At 47.4% G+C, this 17,339-nt stretch overlaps 1 protein-coding gene across 4 annotated transcripts in view; it reads left to right on the plus strand.

Moving 5' to 3' along the window:
* Positions 1-17,339, plus strand: part of LOC147904466 (putative RNA helicase SDE3) — a 66,573-nt gene that overhangs the window by 38,198 nt on the left and 11,036 nt on the right. For 3 of the 4 annotated variants that reach the window (XM_087386647.1, XM_087386674.1, XM_087386655.1), the window contains 2 exons: positions 5,278-5,436; positions 5,563-7,047. In XM_087386647.1, coding sequence (XP_087242773.1) covers positions 5,278-5,436; positions 5,563-7,047 — 1,644 coding nt within the window. The remainder of the gene's footprint in view (positions 1-5,277; positions 5,437-5,562; positions 7,048-17,339) is intronic. The other variant, XM_087386665.1, reaches the window with a different exon arrangement.

Consider the following 17,339-nt stretch of genomic DNA (forward strand, 5'->3'; position numbering starts at 1 on the left):
CATAATCAAATACATCTGGGTATGACAATGAAAGCCTCCGTCAAGGGGTCCGGTGCATCTCAGTCTCTTGGAGGAGGCTCGACGTAAGACCAGAGCTACCGTGACTCCCGTGGGATGTATCCCGGGTCTAAACAATGACAGGAGGTCTCCTAGAGTAATCTGTGTGTCCCCTCGATGTCTCGTGTGTCGTGTTACGGTCGTCGGCGGGTCGGGGTCTCTGTCACGTCTGCGGCTAGACACTGGGCGATCAATGTCACTCGATGGGAAGAACTCTGTGATCTTGCTCTGAGAGGTATCTGATGGTGGGACCAAGCCCCATCGCCTGAGTAAGTACTCTCTGTGTCGGACCCCCTCGTGAATGAATGCCGCGAGACATCTCTGATTTGAGTAGGCGAGGAATCTGGAAAGGAGCCTGGAGCCGTCTCTGAAGAGATAGTGGTAGCGACCTCTGATCTCGTAGTACACTGGGCACCTGAAAATAAAATGCTCCTCCGACTCAACCTCCTGACAGTCGCACAATATGCATATGCGATGCTCCCTGGGGATCCCCTCTGCTTTGCCGCTCTCTATGTGGAGGTGGTGTGATGATACCCGAAATTGTCCGATGGAGATCCGTAGTGAGTGAGGGATATGAAGCTCAGTGTACCCCGGTGGTGTGATGAATCCCTCCTCCGAAATACGAAGAGAGTAATCTTTGTAGAAACTCAGCTTCACTGGGAGCTCCCTCGGCTCCAACCAGGTCCTAAAGGTGTGTAGCTGCAGGAGATCCTCTCGAATGACCTGGTTGGTGTGTGGCCCGATTGGAGTGGTGGTGGGAGTACCGGAGGGGCATCTAAACTGTACTGAAAAGGAGGTATCCTATCGATGTGAAACCCTAGTCTCACAAACCATCTGTGAGTCTGTGCATACCAGCATTGCTCGTCTCCCTCTGTTGCCAACCTCATGGAGGAATTGAGAGCCAATTATGGCAACCTCTGTCTCCCTGATGTGCAGTCCCCATATGATCTAACCCGGTGTAGATATGTGATGGTCTGAAAGGCTGCATCTAGCTGGAGTGGAGAAGCACCAAACTCGGCCTGAATGATGTGATGTGGTACAGATGGTTTCCCTTGGATCATCCGTGAGAGCATGAGGATTTGCAGGCGCTCCACCCGTGTCCACTCTATCTCTGACATGTCAGGTCCCCAACAAGGGCTGCCATACATACCGGCTGGTCGGACCAAGGAGTCGAAGAGAAGAGCCTTGGTCCGAGGGTCTTGAAAGTGGGAGTGGAAGCAGTCTCTCTAGCCGAGCCAGTGAGGTGTATCCCCTGCTCAGTCTGACTTGCATCGCTGGTCTCATCGTGAAGATTGGGCCGGAGAAGATGACCCCCAAGTAAGTGTATGAGGATACGATCTCAACTGGTGACCCACCGAAAGTAAAAGTAAACTGCTTCCGTTGCATGTTTGCTCGAGAGGTGTTAAAGATCATGACCTTGGTCTTGCCAAGGTTGACCTCCAAATCATGGGATAAACAAAAAGCTTGCAGTGCATCTAGGTGTCGCTAGAGCCCCTCGGGTGTGGACAACAAGAGTGCCACGTCATCTGCATAAAGAAGAATCCTTTGCAATCTCCAGCTGGGTAAGGCCTAAACTTTGTGGAGGAATGCCACTGTCTGAAAGGTGGCATCAATTTGAAGTGGTGTCATGGCAAACTCTGCATGTACTATCTGATGGGGGACCGAGGGCTTACACTGAATCATCCTAGATCCCATAGTCACCTCTAGCCGCTCAAATCTCTGTCGCCAAGAGATTACTCCTCCAAAAAGGTGTTGTATACATGGCCACTAGGGTGTCAAAAAACCAGCCCTTCGTCGGCGGATCCTAAAAGTGTGCTTGAAGGCACTGCCTCTCCAGTCAAGCCAAAGCTCCCTATCCTCGTGCGAGTGGACCATCGTGAAAACTGGCCTTGTGAAGATTGCCCCAAAGTATGTGTAAAATTGCACTATCTCCACTGGCTCACCTCGATAAGTGAAGCTATGCTAGTGAAGTGCCTTGGTGGGTGGTTTCAATACCAAGTATTCCCAGTCAGTCCAGTGCCACGAAGGGGCATCACAGCCATCATACCAAACCTATGGGCAAGGCTAGCAAATTTGTGTAAGAAACACCTAGTTAGATAGCCATGGTTGATAGAGGTCAATAGCGACACGAGGCCTAAGACTGGGGGCCATCTATTCTCATGGCAATCAAAATCTACATGTGCCAGGCATGCCTAGGAAAAAGGTTAGTTCGCATTTTTCTTGGCGAATTGCATTTGTTGTGGCCTCCAAGCTGTGTGGATAACATCCAAGAAGCTCGAGAGCCCAATCCTCCAAAAATCTTCATAAAGTGGCTTCCATGGAAGGGGAATGAGCGATGAGGTCAAAGAAAGGGTGGTGGAGGGGAGTAGGCTTAGCATGCGTGGGCCTAGCATACCTTCCCCTTGGTAGGAAAATTAGAGGGACGAGGGAAGGACTGAGGAGGTAGGGGAGCACGGCGGGAGGGGGTTGTCCTATGACTCCAAGGTCATAGCATGAGCTGCTCATAATGATGGAGTTAGGCCCAAGCGATGGACCCTTAAAAGGGATCGATTAGTATTCCAATGTACATATGCCCTTAGGATAGGGACACCCCCTAGATGAGTCTATATATATGAGCGGTGGGCTCGTTGGCAAGGGTCCCTTGGGATGGACTCTTGGGGATAGTGGAACCTATAGCAAGCCTATGCCTAGTCTTGTTACACTTGGATTGGTGGTCTCCCATGGTATGGGACACATGGGTTGTGTACATGACACGGCGTGTTATTTGTGTAACCTCAGGATACACGGGTTGTGTACATGGACCAGTTGGTGTGTTGCTTGGCTAACCTTAGGCTTAGAGGTCGATCCTTTATGCTAGATCTATGGCTGGGTGGAGAGCTCGCCAACTCCCCCAAACTGGTCTTCCTAATCTATAGTTGTTTTGCAGGACCTAGCATCAGAGACGAACTTGGACTACACCCAGGCTTGGGCCTAGCTAACGCTTGCCTGTTTCAGTTGGTATCAGAGCCACTTTATTATCAGAAATTCCGGTGCTTTTCCTCATTTGCATGAGGACTTAACTCTGTGTGGTCTCGAGCTGATCTGGTTGAGGATTGTCCCTTGAGGTGAATCATTATGAAGCGTGATGTAGAGGTTTGAATTTGATGCTTGTGGATTCAATGGAATTTCAGATACATATTTGGATAGAGAATTGTGATTTACCTTCTTGAAGAAGTCCATTGGCGAAGGAATTTGTGGGATGGGTAGAAGGCTGTTTGCTGACGGTTATGTCCGTGAAGCAGGTTGAACTGAGTTTTTTTTCAATTTGTGTGCACAGGCGGGCTGTTTGGGCGGATTCGTCAGCCTGGGCAGGTCATCATCTGCACATGAGGGCCATTGAGCTGGTTCAGTAGTGTGAGCAGGCCATACATGAGAGTTTGGTCTGATTCATCAGCTTGAGCAGATCAGGCGAGAGCCATTTTGGATGATTCATCAGCCTGGACAGGCTGGAAGTGGTGAATTAGCAGATTGCTGTAGGAACTGGTGAATAAGCAGATTGCTGTTTTCTCTAGTTCATCCAGCTTTGGAGTGTCAAAATACACTATATGGGTATACATGCAACAGCCATTTGGGCTGTATGGCAGTCCTGGAAGCATTAGGGACAGGCGACACTAGTAGAGGCTGCAGCAGATTGACAAATCTGCTGGTGCCTTGATTTTTTGGGCAGATACTTGCCTTGTTTGTCTTTGCATAAAACTGCATGGCTGGCATGTGGAGTACTTGTACGAGTGCTTTTGGGTTGCATGCATGTGTTAAAGTTTACTTTAAAGTTTAGTAGCATGCACAGGTGTTCAGAGTTTGCATGCCAATGCATGGCTAGAAAGCCATGCATATGAAAAGTTTGATGTGCATGCAACTTTCTAGTTCATGTAAAGGGTCTCACTTTGGTGACTATGCTTTTGGTCTTTTGGGGAAAAGCAACGGTGGCCACCACCAAGTGATAAATCAAGGTAACACAAAGAAAGGTTGGAGCAGTCAGCGCATCTTGCATATACCCTGCATGAGGGCCCATTCTGTGGCTCATGCATTTGGTGATGAGGCAGCTATGCAGCACCATATTCGACAGCCTTGCAATGCTGGTCATGGTTCTGGCTTTTCATATGTGAGTTTCTTATCACCATTTGAGGCATTACAAGGCTGTTCAAACTCACTATAGACTGTTAACAGCTTGTGGCTGCAAAGAACCATCACCCTCCCGTGGGTTAAGTGCTTTCTTCAGCTCAGCTATACAAGTGTCCTGACAGAATTGCTCAACTTAACATCATTTTTGACTCAGGTGCATTACTAGAGGTCTCTGGGACTGCATATCCTGCTGTTTTTGACCTTAATCATGTTTTTCTCTGAGCCTTTGTGTGGGATGGTGGCCCATCTTACCACAATAATGATATTCTCCTTGGTGTCTTTGCATTGTTTCAAAATTTCCCTTTGCCTTTCCTAGCGCCATGGCTTGCAAAGACCTGGTCAAAGCCATTATCATCCTCCATGGGCTCTTCATGTTATGATGCTCAGGGTTATGAGAGGTATGCAGTGTGAATCAATCAGGGGTATAAAAGGTATGTATTGTGAAGCCCCCCCTGGTCCCATTGGTAAGTTCCTAGGGGATGGTTGTGGCTTCTCAAGGTTTCCCTTGTTAAATGAATACAAAGCATTCATGATTAAAGTTGCTGTTACTCAAGGATTGGGAAAATTCTTGAAAGATTGCTTTTTGGTAATTTCTCAACGAACATTGACCATCTGGAAATGAAGAGAGGTCTATTGATGCTTTACTAGGTAGCCAAGGATCATGGGGTGAGAATTTAGACACCTGGAATTTCTCATGGGGTTCTCATAACCTATTCGTTCTTATTGCACGGCACCCCTCTTACCACTATGGTTTTTATATTTACACAGTCTGTTTATGATGTGAAGGCAACAAAGGCTATGCTTGAAAAAGTCGTTAATATTTAGACAACACAATCATGTCTAAGCAGAGCAAGTCTTTGACGTTTTCTTATTTGACAGATTATGGTACATCCAGTTTCCTCGTGCTCCCATAAACAAGCTTTATGACCTTTTCAATAGTTTGAAAATAGATAAAGGAAAAACATAAATGACACCATTATTTCTTCAATGTGATAAAATTTCTCTTTACAAACCATGTTGCTTCTCTTCAATGAAATTTGTTTTTTTCCCTGTGTGCAGGCTGATATTTCTACATATGATATGCAAAATGTTAGCATGCAGTTTGATAAATCAGGGTTACTCGTTTTAAAGGTGCAAGGGATATTGGAGAGGCGCCCTTCGGTGATATATAGGGATACAATATTTGTTAGGCCCTTGGGGTCTGAGGTGGAATACCAGGTCAAACTCCACCACCAAAAATTTAGTATTTGGATGGAAAATCTTCAAATCTCTCTCCCCATCAGTTTTCTGTGTCTTTTTTTGGGACTTGCATTTCACTTAGACTATGACATTTGGATTGTGTAGGGTTTTGTCGACAAGGTACAAGCAGAGGAGGTGTTTTTGAAGTTCCATGATTCGTTTCATAATTCTGTGATTGCAAAGCAGCGTTATGATGTGCGCTTTTCCTTCTCTAGATTAACAGTAAGGCGTGCTCTTCAAGCCATAAGTGCTTCAAAGAATATGCCTGGAAATTTCATTTTTCCACACACGTTTACTCCTGGATCTATTTGTTACATGTCAATGCCATTCACTCCTTTCAATCGTGCTCTAAACGAGGAACAGAAAATTGCAGTTCAAGGAATTTTGAAGAGGGCTGGTGCACCTCCCTACCTTGTATATGGCCCTCCTGGAACAGGGAAAACAGTGACAGTTGTGGAAGCTATTTTGCAAATTCTCAAATACAAGCCCAATGCTAGGATCCTTGCATGTGCACCTTCAAATATTGCATCAGATGTTTTGGTGGATCGCCTTAGAGGATATGTTAAAGTAATGGACATGCTCCGATTAAATGCATATACACGGCCCCTTGATGATGTTATGTCTGAGTTTTGGCCTTACTGCTATGGAGATGGTTCTTTTTTTTGCTGCCCTTCTCTACAAAAACTGCTGAAGTACAAGATTATGGTCTCCACCTATTGGAGTGCTTCCATGCTTGAAGCCCAAGGTGTGAAGCGGGGCCATTTCAGTCACATTTTCCTTGATGAATCTGGCCAAGCAATGGAACCAGAGGCCCTTGTGCCAATTTCAAATTTTGTGGGCCCAGAAACTGTTGTTGTACTTGCAGGCGATCACCATCAATTGGGACCTGTTGTACGCTCCCCTATTGCCAAGAAATTTGGTTTGGGAAGATCTTTCTTGGAACGCCTGTCATCTCTGCCAATGTATAGTTGCTCACAAGTGGATGGAAATCATATTTTAGCATTCAATAGGGCAGTAGTGACAAAATTGGTTCGGAACTACCGCTCACATCCAGCAATCCTTGATCTTCCATCTCGCCTTTTTTACAATGGAGAGCTCATTGCATGTGCGGCTGAGGATGTTTGCTCTTCTTTATGTGAGTGGGAAGAGCTTCCAAACAAGGATTTCCCCATCTTGTTTATTGGAATTGAAGGAAGAGATGAGAGAGAAGGAAAAAGCCCCTCCTGGTTCAATGCTCAAGAGGCCAGCAAAGTGATCGAGATAGTCGGAAAGCTGAAAGGATGCAAAAAGAATCGGCTCTCTGATAATGATATTGGTATAATTTCACCTTACAGTCAGCAGGTAAAAAAGATCAAGAGTGCCCTTGCTTCAAAGAACATCAAGGGAGTAAAAGCAGGGAGTGTGGAGGAGTTTCAAGGTCAAGAGAAAAGGGTCATAATTATATCAACAGTGCGGTCTAGTAAGGAATTTATTGAGACAGATCAGCAACACAACATAGGATTTTTGGAGAGTCCCAAGAGGTTTAATGTTGCAATCACTCGAGCCAAGGCGCTTCTTGTAATCATTGGCAACCCTTACACGCTTTGTCAGGTGCTCTCTTTTAGCAATTGCATGTGCAATTCAAGTTGAATAAAGGATTATAGAGAGAAAAGTAAGTAAGAAAGACTCTTCAATCTGTGTAAAAGATGCAAAGGTTGACAAAAATGAGAAAGGTTATAAAGATAAAGAGTTTGAGGGAGGTATTGCCTAGATACCCTGTAAAAGAGAGCTATGACAGCGGATGTAAAGGCTTTGCATGCTTGTGTGTGTGTGTGAGAGAGAGAAGAAGAAGAAGAAGAAGAAGAATATATTATCGTCCTCTGAAGACCAAAACCGGCCTATGGGACCTGAGCAATACAATATCACAAGTACATGAAAGCTCCTCCCGAAGATGGGAGGGTGGAAAGAGAAACCACCTTCTAGGATTCAGGTGGATTCCTATGCTTGAAGAGCTTATACACAAATGTTCCTAAAGCTGAAGGTGACCCTTTATGCAGCAAATCAGCCAGTTTGTTATGTCCCTCAAGGAGGTGATTGAACTCTTCCCTAATGTGTGCATAGTGAGGGCATATCATTACCATGTGTTCTTCTGTTTCAACCATACCTTGATCACATAGTTGGCATATTCTACTCTCCCTTGGCATCTTTTTCCATCCCCCTGTTTCTATTTGCAGCTGGTGTGATCGGGTGCGAAGTGAGGCTAAAGCCATCCGTTTATGCACTGCTATAGGTGTACATATGTACTTCTGCGTTGTTGTCTCCCTTCCTGTATAAATTGACCAATATTCGGGGTTGATATATGTGCGATAGTACTCAAATTTATCTTTGTTTTCTGCTGTTTGCCATTTCCTGTGTAGTGCATTCAGCAGGTCATAATGAAAAGCCTCTTCATCAATCTCCTCTGAAGAGTAGTTTAAATACTCTTCTACTTCCCACTTCTTGAACCATTTTTTTAGGTCCTGTGCCCATCCGGATGTCAAAATCTTGCCCTTGTTTGTCTTTTGAAGCTTCTGGCTTTCATTCCATGCTCTCTTTGGTAGCCTTTCGTTATCCATGCACTTGACCTTTGTGATGTATCTGAGTACTCTCTTCAGAGCATGTACTCTCTTTGCATGCATGTGTGTGTGTGAGAGAAAGAAAGAAAGATGTATTAATGTCCGCGTGAGGCCTCGCGGGCCTATGGGAGAAGGTACAAAGTACACCAAAAGGAATATCTCATACGAGCCTCAATATGCTGGAGCAAAGGGCGCGCTAGGGCTCTTGCTGAGTGCTAAAGTGATCTATGGAGCTCAATAGTTCGAGCAAAATCAGATATAAATATAAGAATATAAATCAGAGTCAGAGACTAGCTGAGGTAGGCTGAGAGCTGGGATTCAAAAGCCGAAGCCTGGCACCGTGGTGGCTGGTCTGTGGGCGGCGAAAATGTCTTGGATTTGTGTCTGTCAGGCTGTCTCACGCTGTGGTGGGGGGAATGGTGTGGTGTCCTCAATCTCTGAACCCGTTGGGCTATGTTTAGAGTGACCCCTCGTCTCGGCCGGTCTCCTCTGAGGAAAGGTGTGATAGGCAGGAGCTCAATAGAGTGTGCTCTAGTCGCTCTCCGTGCTGTAGGTGGTCTTTGCATCCCTCTCTCAGTGATCTAGGCTGCTCGCATGTCAGCTATCTCCTCCTCCTCTATCCTGCTGTGTCTTGGAGCTGACTCAAATGCATAGAAGTCTGTGACGTGTCGCTGTGCTCTATCAGCCCTGTGGTCTGGCCGCCTCCTGCTGCTCTCTAATCTGTTGTAGTAGAGTCTCCTTGTGTCAGCACATCTCGAGTAGATATAGGCCAATGCAGACCTGGTCATGGAAGTGGATCAGTCGTGAGGGTGGGCCGAAGCCGCTTCCCTCCTGGAAGAGGCAATGGTATCGTCCCCTGATCTCAATAGTAGGCTGGCCAAGTACATAGAAAGTGGTCCTTTGTCTCAGTCACTCCTCATAGCCTACAAATCCGTTGCTCTCTGGGTATGCCTGCTGCTCTCCCCGTCTCAATCCTCAACTGATGAGATGAAACATGCGTCTGCCCAATGGCAATCCTCAGTGCATGCGAAACTCCTCTATCCTCAAGATACTGGGGTCCGATGATGAATCCATCCTCTGATACTCTCAGGAAGTGGTCGCAATAGAACTAGGACTTGGTGGAGAGCTCCTGGTCCCCCCCCAAGTCCGAGTTGTATGGAGTTGAAGGAGATCTACCCATATGATATGGTTAATATTGTCTCGTAGGATTGACTCACGGGGTGCATCCATGCTGTACTGAAAAGGGGGAAGCCTCTTCATTTGAATATCATGCCTAGCAAACCATGTGGATATCCGTGCATACCATGTGTCTGCTCCATTTTGTGCTAGTCGTCTGGATGACTCCAAGGCCAGTCTCGTTAGTCTCCATCGAGGTAAGTCCTAGACTCTATGGATGAATGTCAATGTCTGAAAGATGGCATTAACCTATAGAAGAGTCATTACCGTCCTTGCGTGAGACGTGCCTAGGTTGCATGGGTCATCGTGAAGACGGGCCTTGTGAAGACTGCTCCCAAACATGTGTAGGAATGCACTATCTCCACTGGCTCACCACAGTAAGTGAAGCTGAGTCGACGGGCCACTGCATGTGAGGTGTTGAAGACCATAACCTTGGTCTTCCCAATGTTGACTGTCAAGTCTCTCTCTCTCTCTCTCTATGGAACACCTCTAGAGCCTCCAGATGTCTCTGCAGCCCTTCCGCTGAAGATGATATAAGGACTATGTCATCAGCATATAGCAATATCTGTATCGTGAGATCAGCCAGTAGTGATCCCTTGCCTCCTAGGTGGTCTATGAAGGATGTGAAGAGAGAGAGAGAGAGAGAGAGAGAGAGAGAGAGAGAGAGAGAGAGAGAATTGTATTAACGTCTTCAGGAGGCCTTGCCGGCCTATGAGACAAAGTAAAATCAGCAGAAATAACTCGTACAACCCGCTATGGGATGAAGCAAAGAAAAGGGCTCACTAAGGCCCTTGCTGAGTGCTAAGCTACGCTAATAATCTCAAAATCTCTCAAAAACTCTCCAGAGACTGCAGTAGGTGTGAAAGCTCCAAGGACATATCCGGGAGTCGTGGTAGCCCTCATATGACACGTGTCACATATCTGTAGCTGTCGAGTGGTCTCTCGTTGTGGCGAGGGGCGTGGTCTCCGGGGTCTCCCTATTTGATGGGCACCCGCAGTACCCGCATCCATCCTATGGCAATCCTTAGCGCAAGGGTAGCCCGTCTGTCGGGAGTAGGTCCAATGCTATGATATGGTTGATCTCATCTTGCGGGGCGTCAAGCTGTATTGAAAGGGGGGAGGCCATCCATCTGAATGCCTTGAGTGGAAACCATTTGGAGATGCGTGCATACCATGCTCTGCCGACCGCACTTTTAGCTAATCGTCTAGAGGATTCTAATTCCAGCCTCCGTAACCTATAGCGAGGCAAGGCCCATACTCTGTGTAGATATGCCATTGTCTGGAAGATGGCATCAATCTGCAATGGTGCCATAGTCAACTCTACCTGTATCATGTATGATCTGATGAGGTACCGATGGCTTACTCCTGATCATCCTAGACCCCATGGTCATTTGCAACTTGTCAAATCTCCGCCACTCGGCTGCCGGTAGATCGCATCCACCGAAGGGTGCTGAATACATGTTTGTCTGTCTAGATAGTTTATAAAAAAGCCATCCCTTTATCGGGGGGGTCCCGGAAATGTGCATGGAAGCACTGCTTTCTCGAGTCGAGCTAGAGCTGAATTCAAGCAATTACAAGTCTAGTTGACCACTTTTGCAAGGTGTTTTCTCCGATTTTGAGCTAGGCTGCCACAATTAGACGTCATTTAGGTACTTGTCTTGCACAATTTCAACCTGTTTTGGAGTTTTTTCTTTGCTGCAGCAAAGTTACCTCACTTTTGGAGATTCGCCCTGCTTTTTGTCCAGGACAATTTTGGTTCAGACAGTTCAGTTCGTGCTTTATTTGGTTCAATTACTCTCGACTAACCCTGGAAATCTTTGTTTCTGTCGAAACAGCCCTCGAAAAAACACTGTTTCTGAACTGACTGTTCAGTACCAGCTTAGGTCGACCTCAGTTGGAGCTGTCGCCTCTATTACAGACCTAAAATCAGCTCAAATTTTGCAAGTTCAGTTCTTGCATTGCAAGTGTGGATGACCTAAACCAGCATTGGTTTTCTTGGAAGCCCACTCAGCTCAGTCAAGACTTTTGCTGTCAGAATATTCACTATTACAGTAGATGTGCTCAATGTGGTTCCATGATTCAACAAGCTGAGACCCATGTTCACTTGAGCAGCAAAATCATGCGTACAAGGTTTTTTTGGAATGCATATGTAGGGTAGGATGCATTTCCCTTAAGGAAAAGTAAGGCTTATATTGATAAGATTCGAGGAGAGGATGCCTTTCCCTTAGGAAAAGTAATACCCATATTGAAGTTCTAAAATGGGCATCATTTCTATAATCACCATAGCATAGGGGTTTTCATGTCATGAAGCTTTGCTTCTCTTATCTTATATTCTAAGCTTCTCCCTCTATGAATACATGGGAATGAATTTAGAAAAGTTCAATGTGTAGATTAGTGACCTTCTCTTACCTGTTATGATGCTATTCAATGCTTTGCTTCCCTTCTCTTACCTTCTGATTAGTGCTCTTCTCTTACCTGTCATGAAGTTATTCAATGCTTTGCTTCCCTTCTCTTACCTTCTGATTAGTGCCCTTCTCTTACCTGTCATGAAGCTATTCAATGCTTTGCTTCCCTTCTCTTACCTTCTGAGCTTCTCCCTCTTGTCTTCTGAGCTTCTCCCTCTATGAATGCATGGGAATGAATTAGGTTTGTGCATGGATTGGCTAGTGGGGCCTTGTGATTTTGTTGGTATTCACAGCAATTAACGGGCAATTTGTGCATACATCCGAGATGGCTTAAAATAAGAATTCAGGAGATGTGTTTGGGTTTTGGCCTAGGAGGATAAACTGGATGGCACCAATTATTCCTTGTGGAGCTTTATGGTGACGAATCTGTTCATTGCTAAGATTGTATGGGTCTATGTTACAAGTGCCGAACCTGCCCAAAAGATGCAGTTATTGCTCCTGCTACACCTCTGCAAGGAGGTAATGCATGTAATAGGCAGCAAGCTCCGATAATGCTAATTGCACCTCCTAGTCCTACTAGAAATTAGAGCAAATGGGATGCCCAAATATGTCTCTTATTGTGTAGTCTTGGGATACATTGGAAAATACATATCAGGCAAGGAATGAGGCCAAGGTTTCTTACTTGAAAAGACAACTTGATAGTATCAAGATGCAGAAGAGGGATTTAATGTCAAATTACTGACAAAGATCCAAGATCTTAGATTGATGTGGTGATGCCTGCTAGCCGGCTTGCGTCCACTACTCCAAACTCTTTGCGAGAGTCTTATTTGTCTTTTCATACTTATTTAAATTCGCCCATGAGGGGTAGTGTAGTTCCACTTACATTCCAAGAACTAGTGGGACTGTTATTGCAGGAAGAACAAACAAGAAAGAACATGTTTATTGATGTGCATGATGGGGATCAAGCCTTGTTGGCAAAAAACAAGATTAAGTGTCATTCTGGTGGCCATCAGTCCAGGACTGATTCAGCACAGCAAAGAAAAATACAGATAATGGAGGTCAGGCCAAAAAGAAGTGCCATTTACTAGTAGTAAGAAGCTTGGACACTCTATTAGTGAGTGCACAAAGAGATTGGAGAAAGAAAGAAAAAAGAACGAAGCTGGAATGGCAGTCTCAAATTCCAATATATCAAATGTAAACAAGGAAAATACTTCAGCAAACACTGTTGCTGAAGATTGGTTCTTCTTGGTTAGCAGTTATGATGCCTGAAATGATGCCAATCATGAGACTACTTCAATTAGTGTAAGTGATGCTTCAGACGCAGGAGAAAACTCAGATCAATCCATGATTGAATTTGATAGCCAGCTGTGTACAGGTTCTCAGGATGTTTGAAGGGTTGATGCCCCATGGCGATTGAGGGGACTTCAGAACAGCCAGTGGAAGATCAGCAATCAAAGCCTGCACATGCTTATGCACAGCAGCCTTAGGATGCTGTCACGCAGGTCCATGATCAGACTTCACAAATGATGATTTTGAAGGGCTTGTCAGAGAGGAGAGAGCTGATTCGCAAAAAGCTAGAACAGTCCCCAGGTGGCTGCTTCAAACCTTGCAGGATAGCAGACTTTCAGCCCCTCTCTCCAGTAGAACAAGGGCTAGATACAGCCTAATTGTGAAATGGACAGCGCAAAGCCCTTGTAATTGCTTGAGGGTATAAACACCATACTTGATGGCCAGGTTCGCTTATGATTCATCCACCACCACACATGACAGTGTCGGGGCCTAGAGATGAGTATAAAGCAGATCACAAATGGTTGTATGGAATTGCAATGGAATCCTTTGGTCCGACCCGGGGGGGTTCTCAGAAACACACATTAACGGGGATGTGATCTTCTACATAGAGACCTATGAGAGCCCAAAAAGGGGACTGCCCACAATGACGGGATATATATGGGAGTCAGCCCATAGGAAGGAGATGCGGAGAGACAGTGGTATACAAGGTTCGGGAGGGGTGGTAGTCCTCTTTAGGTCACATCTGACCCTACATATTTGTGACAAGGAAGGAGGAACATGCACGCCACATGTGGATACGAATTAAGCCACCTGATACATGTCTGATTTTCATTGCAGTATGCTACTTCCCCCCAGACACATCATCATAGGAACATGCGGTTACCATAGAGGGTCATAGCCCATACGAGACAATATTTGATGATGTCTTGAGTTCTCGAGAAAGGGGGAGATCCTACTTCTGGGTGACTTCAGTGTGCATACGAGGAACAGACTAGTGGGACTTGACTTTGAGGCTGACCCCTTCAGAGTACCAAAGATAGACCCCACAGAGCTTGGGATAGCGAGATGCTCCAAGGATGCACCGCACGTCACTGGATATGGCCGACCTCTACTAGATGTGGGAGCAGTTCATAATCTGATTATATACAACGGTTTTCTCATATGGCCATTGTCGGGAGGGCTCACCTGCTTCCCACATGGATGGGGAACGAGTATAGTAGATTACCTATTGGGAACCTCCCCCCCAAGGCGCTGACCACTCTTGGTGCGGAGTGTGTAGATGATATCCTGCCAGATGGCGACCAGGGTAGCGAAGGGTGGAACCGGATGCTCACCCATCACCGGACTGCAGCGAGCAACCCAAATGTTCCACGCAGTGATACTGGCTACTACCTCCCATATGCTGTCCTCCTCCTCAGGAGGCACCAAGCTATCAGGAGGGACCGCCTCATGGAGCTTAATCCTCTGAATGCTCTAACCTTGTATCTGGTAAGTTGGGGAGATCTCATCAATCTGGAACACGTGTCCTCCCTTAATCAACCAGGCCACCATCCCCCAAGTGTAGTCTCTGCATACGGGTCATGATCATGAGGGCTCCCATCTAGATCCTCGCTGCGCTACGGCGGCATCTCCAGAGGCAATGCGGGATCGTCTCTAGAAAACCAGCAGAGCAACAATGACACTGCCCCTCCACCCGCATCTGCTCCAACCACGGGCCGATGGGCAAGCCTCCGTGGGCGGCCAGCCAGAAGAAGTAGGATATCTTCCTCGGCTGCAAATTGGACCATAACCGCGTCCAAAACTGGAACGGATGTCCGGGGGCACTCTTTGGGTCACCCAATGCCTCTCCCTCGAAGGGGTCCACATCGAAGAGTCCATCTGAAGCCTCCTGCCAATCCGTGTGGTGTAGGAAAAGAAGGGCATCTCGTCCACCTGCTCAGCAAGGCCGCCTTTAGAGGGCCAGAACCACTCTCCCGGATCCCATTGGACCTCCTGCAAGGGCCTACACTCCCAAAGCCAGAGGCGCCATCTGGGGGCATCCTGCTTTGAAATACTGGGAGGGTCAATGTGCCACTTCTTCCCCAAACGTCCCACCACTCTGATCATCTGCCAGTGAATCCCATGAAGACTCCCATCCATCTCTAGGTCTCTCTCAGTGAGCGTTTGGAGTAGGCCTCTAGGTCCTACAAGAAAAAAATGGGCTGCATGCTGCCTCGCTGCATCATCATCCTCAAGGGGACACCAGTCCGAGAAAATTGGCCCAACCTTCTGTTCTCCATCCACACGCTCGCTAAGTCCCTCCCACCAGGACTCAGGGATGGGTAGGTCAATCTCTTTCATCAGCTGCCCTGCTAGTCCATTGTCCCCACTGTGCCCAACCAATGTGAGTCCGATGTCCGAGCATACGCCCCTCCTGATCTTGGATCTCAGGGTGCCAAACAAGGGGCTGACGCTCAAACTTCTCTCTGCATCTGGGCTGAGCACGAATGAGGCCCCTTGCTAATCTCTGCCAGAGCCTATGGAGGCTCCTCATCAAGGGGAAACCCTTCCCCGTAAGGGGGGCCTCTGAGAAGATCCATTTGTGTGAAAGTTGCCACTGCCCCCCAGTGCGTGGGGTGTTCCTGAGAAGCCCTCGGTGTAAGAGGAGCTTCCAAGGCGCTCTGCACTTGGGGTGAGGCTGCGAACAACCAACTTGCCCAAGAGGGCTTCTCTGCATCTCCGGATCGATGATACCCAAGCCTCCCAGTGCCTGCGACATGATTACCGTCTGCCAATCAACCCGGGCTCTAGTATTCCGCATGCCGTCCGAACCTGCCCATAGAAAGTTCTGAACCAACCGTCCGAGCTGCCCAATGCACCCTCTGTGAAAACACCAACAGGAGGTGATATGCCAGGCCGTGGCAAGAAGGACTTGGTTTGCCACTAAGGCACGACCTGCTAGGGAGAGTTTGACCGACCTCCAGTAGAGAAGCTTGCACCGTACGCTCTCAAGGACCGGGGCGATCTGCTGCTCTGTTGTAATGTCAATACCAACCTGGCATCCAAAGTATCTCGTTGTCTAGCCCCGAGGTATCCATTTGAAGCCAAAGTCGCTCCCCCTCTCACGGATCTCCTGTGTCTCCTCAGAGCCTGTGAAGAAACCTATGGACTTTGTCCAGTTGATCCGCACACCCGAGGCCTTACAGTAGATAGCCAGGGCTCCCGTGACTCTCTCCAAACTCGCGGTGGTGCCCTCTACATACAAGGCCGTGTCATCTTCAAACTCAGAGTCGAGTAGCTCCTCCTTCTGCTTGATTGGGAGCCTCAACTCTGTGAGGCCCACCACCTGTGATCTCAAGCAGTAGCCTAGAGCCTCCGCCACAAACAAGTAGAGGAAGGGAGCGAGGGGGCAGCCCTGGTGGACCGAGCGAGAAAGAGGAAAGGCCTCGCCCATGTGTCCTCCGATAAGCATCTAGCTAGAGCTCCCCGCATAAAGCGCAGAAACTCCTGTAACCCATCTGTTTGAGAAACCCAATCTCCGCATAGTACCCTCTAGAAAGGACCACTCCACTCTGTCGTAGGCCTTCTCGAAATCCAAGAGGAGGATGGCCAACGGCTGTGACTGCTCCCTGGACCAATCCACTACCTCCCAGAACGTGAAAATATTGTCTAGGATGCTGCACTCTTGGATGAACCCGGTCTGTGTGTCGTGAATGATGTCAATAAGATGAGGCCGTAACCGCAAACTCAAGACCTTGGTGAGGATCTTGTATGCAGTATCAAGCAAGGTGATCGGTCTCACTGCCGGATATCTGACCTATCTCCCCCTTTCGGGATCAAACAAATCCACTCCCTGCTCAGGGATTGAGGGAGGGAGCCCCTGTCGAAAATCTCCTGGCAAGCTAAGTCGGAAAGGGGTGGAGATGATCTCCCAGAAGTTCCGGAAGAAGGCCGGAGTCAAGCCATCCTCGCCAGGACACTTCTGGGTTGGGAGAGCCTTGAGGGTTTCCCGGTGCTCCTCATCCGTGAAAGGCTCCTCCAGACTGCTGCACAAATCCCGCGAGACTACTGTTGGAATGTGATCCCAAACTACATCTCGGGCCACAAGACCAGCTGCAGTCATCCTCTTTGCATGAAAGAGTTGGCTGTAAAAACCTGTGCTCAGGTCTAAAATCTTCTGTGGGTTAGTGTGCATAATGCCTTGCGGATCTCAGAGACACTACAGCTGCGTGCTTGTCGATTGCGGCCCAGTGGTCTGAAAAATTGCTTCATCATTTTGTCCCCCTTTTGTAGCCATTGTGCCCGAGAAGAGTGATAGGAGAACTCAGCCCATTGAATCTCCGTGTCCTGAAGCTCAAGGCGAGCGCTTTCAAACCTGTCCCTAAGCCACTGGGATCCTAAGTCCTGCTCCTTGAGCCGCTTTATGGAGGCGAGGTCT

This window comes from Dipteris shenzhenensis, chromosome 2 (genome assembly GCF_047967505.1).
Source record: "Dipteris shenzhenensis isolate YYH24624 ecotype China chromosome 2, Dip_SZ_1.0, whole genome shotgun sequence".
In the NCBI taxonomy this organism is placed as follows: domain Eukaryota; kingdom Viridiplantae; phylum Streptophyta; class Polypodiopsida; order Gleicheniales; family Dipteridaceae; genus Dipteris; species Dipteris shenzhenensis.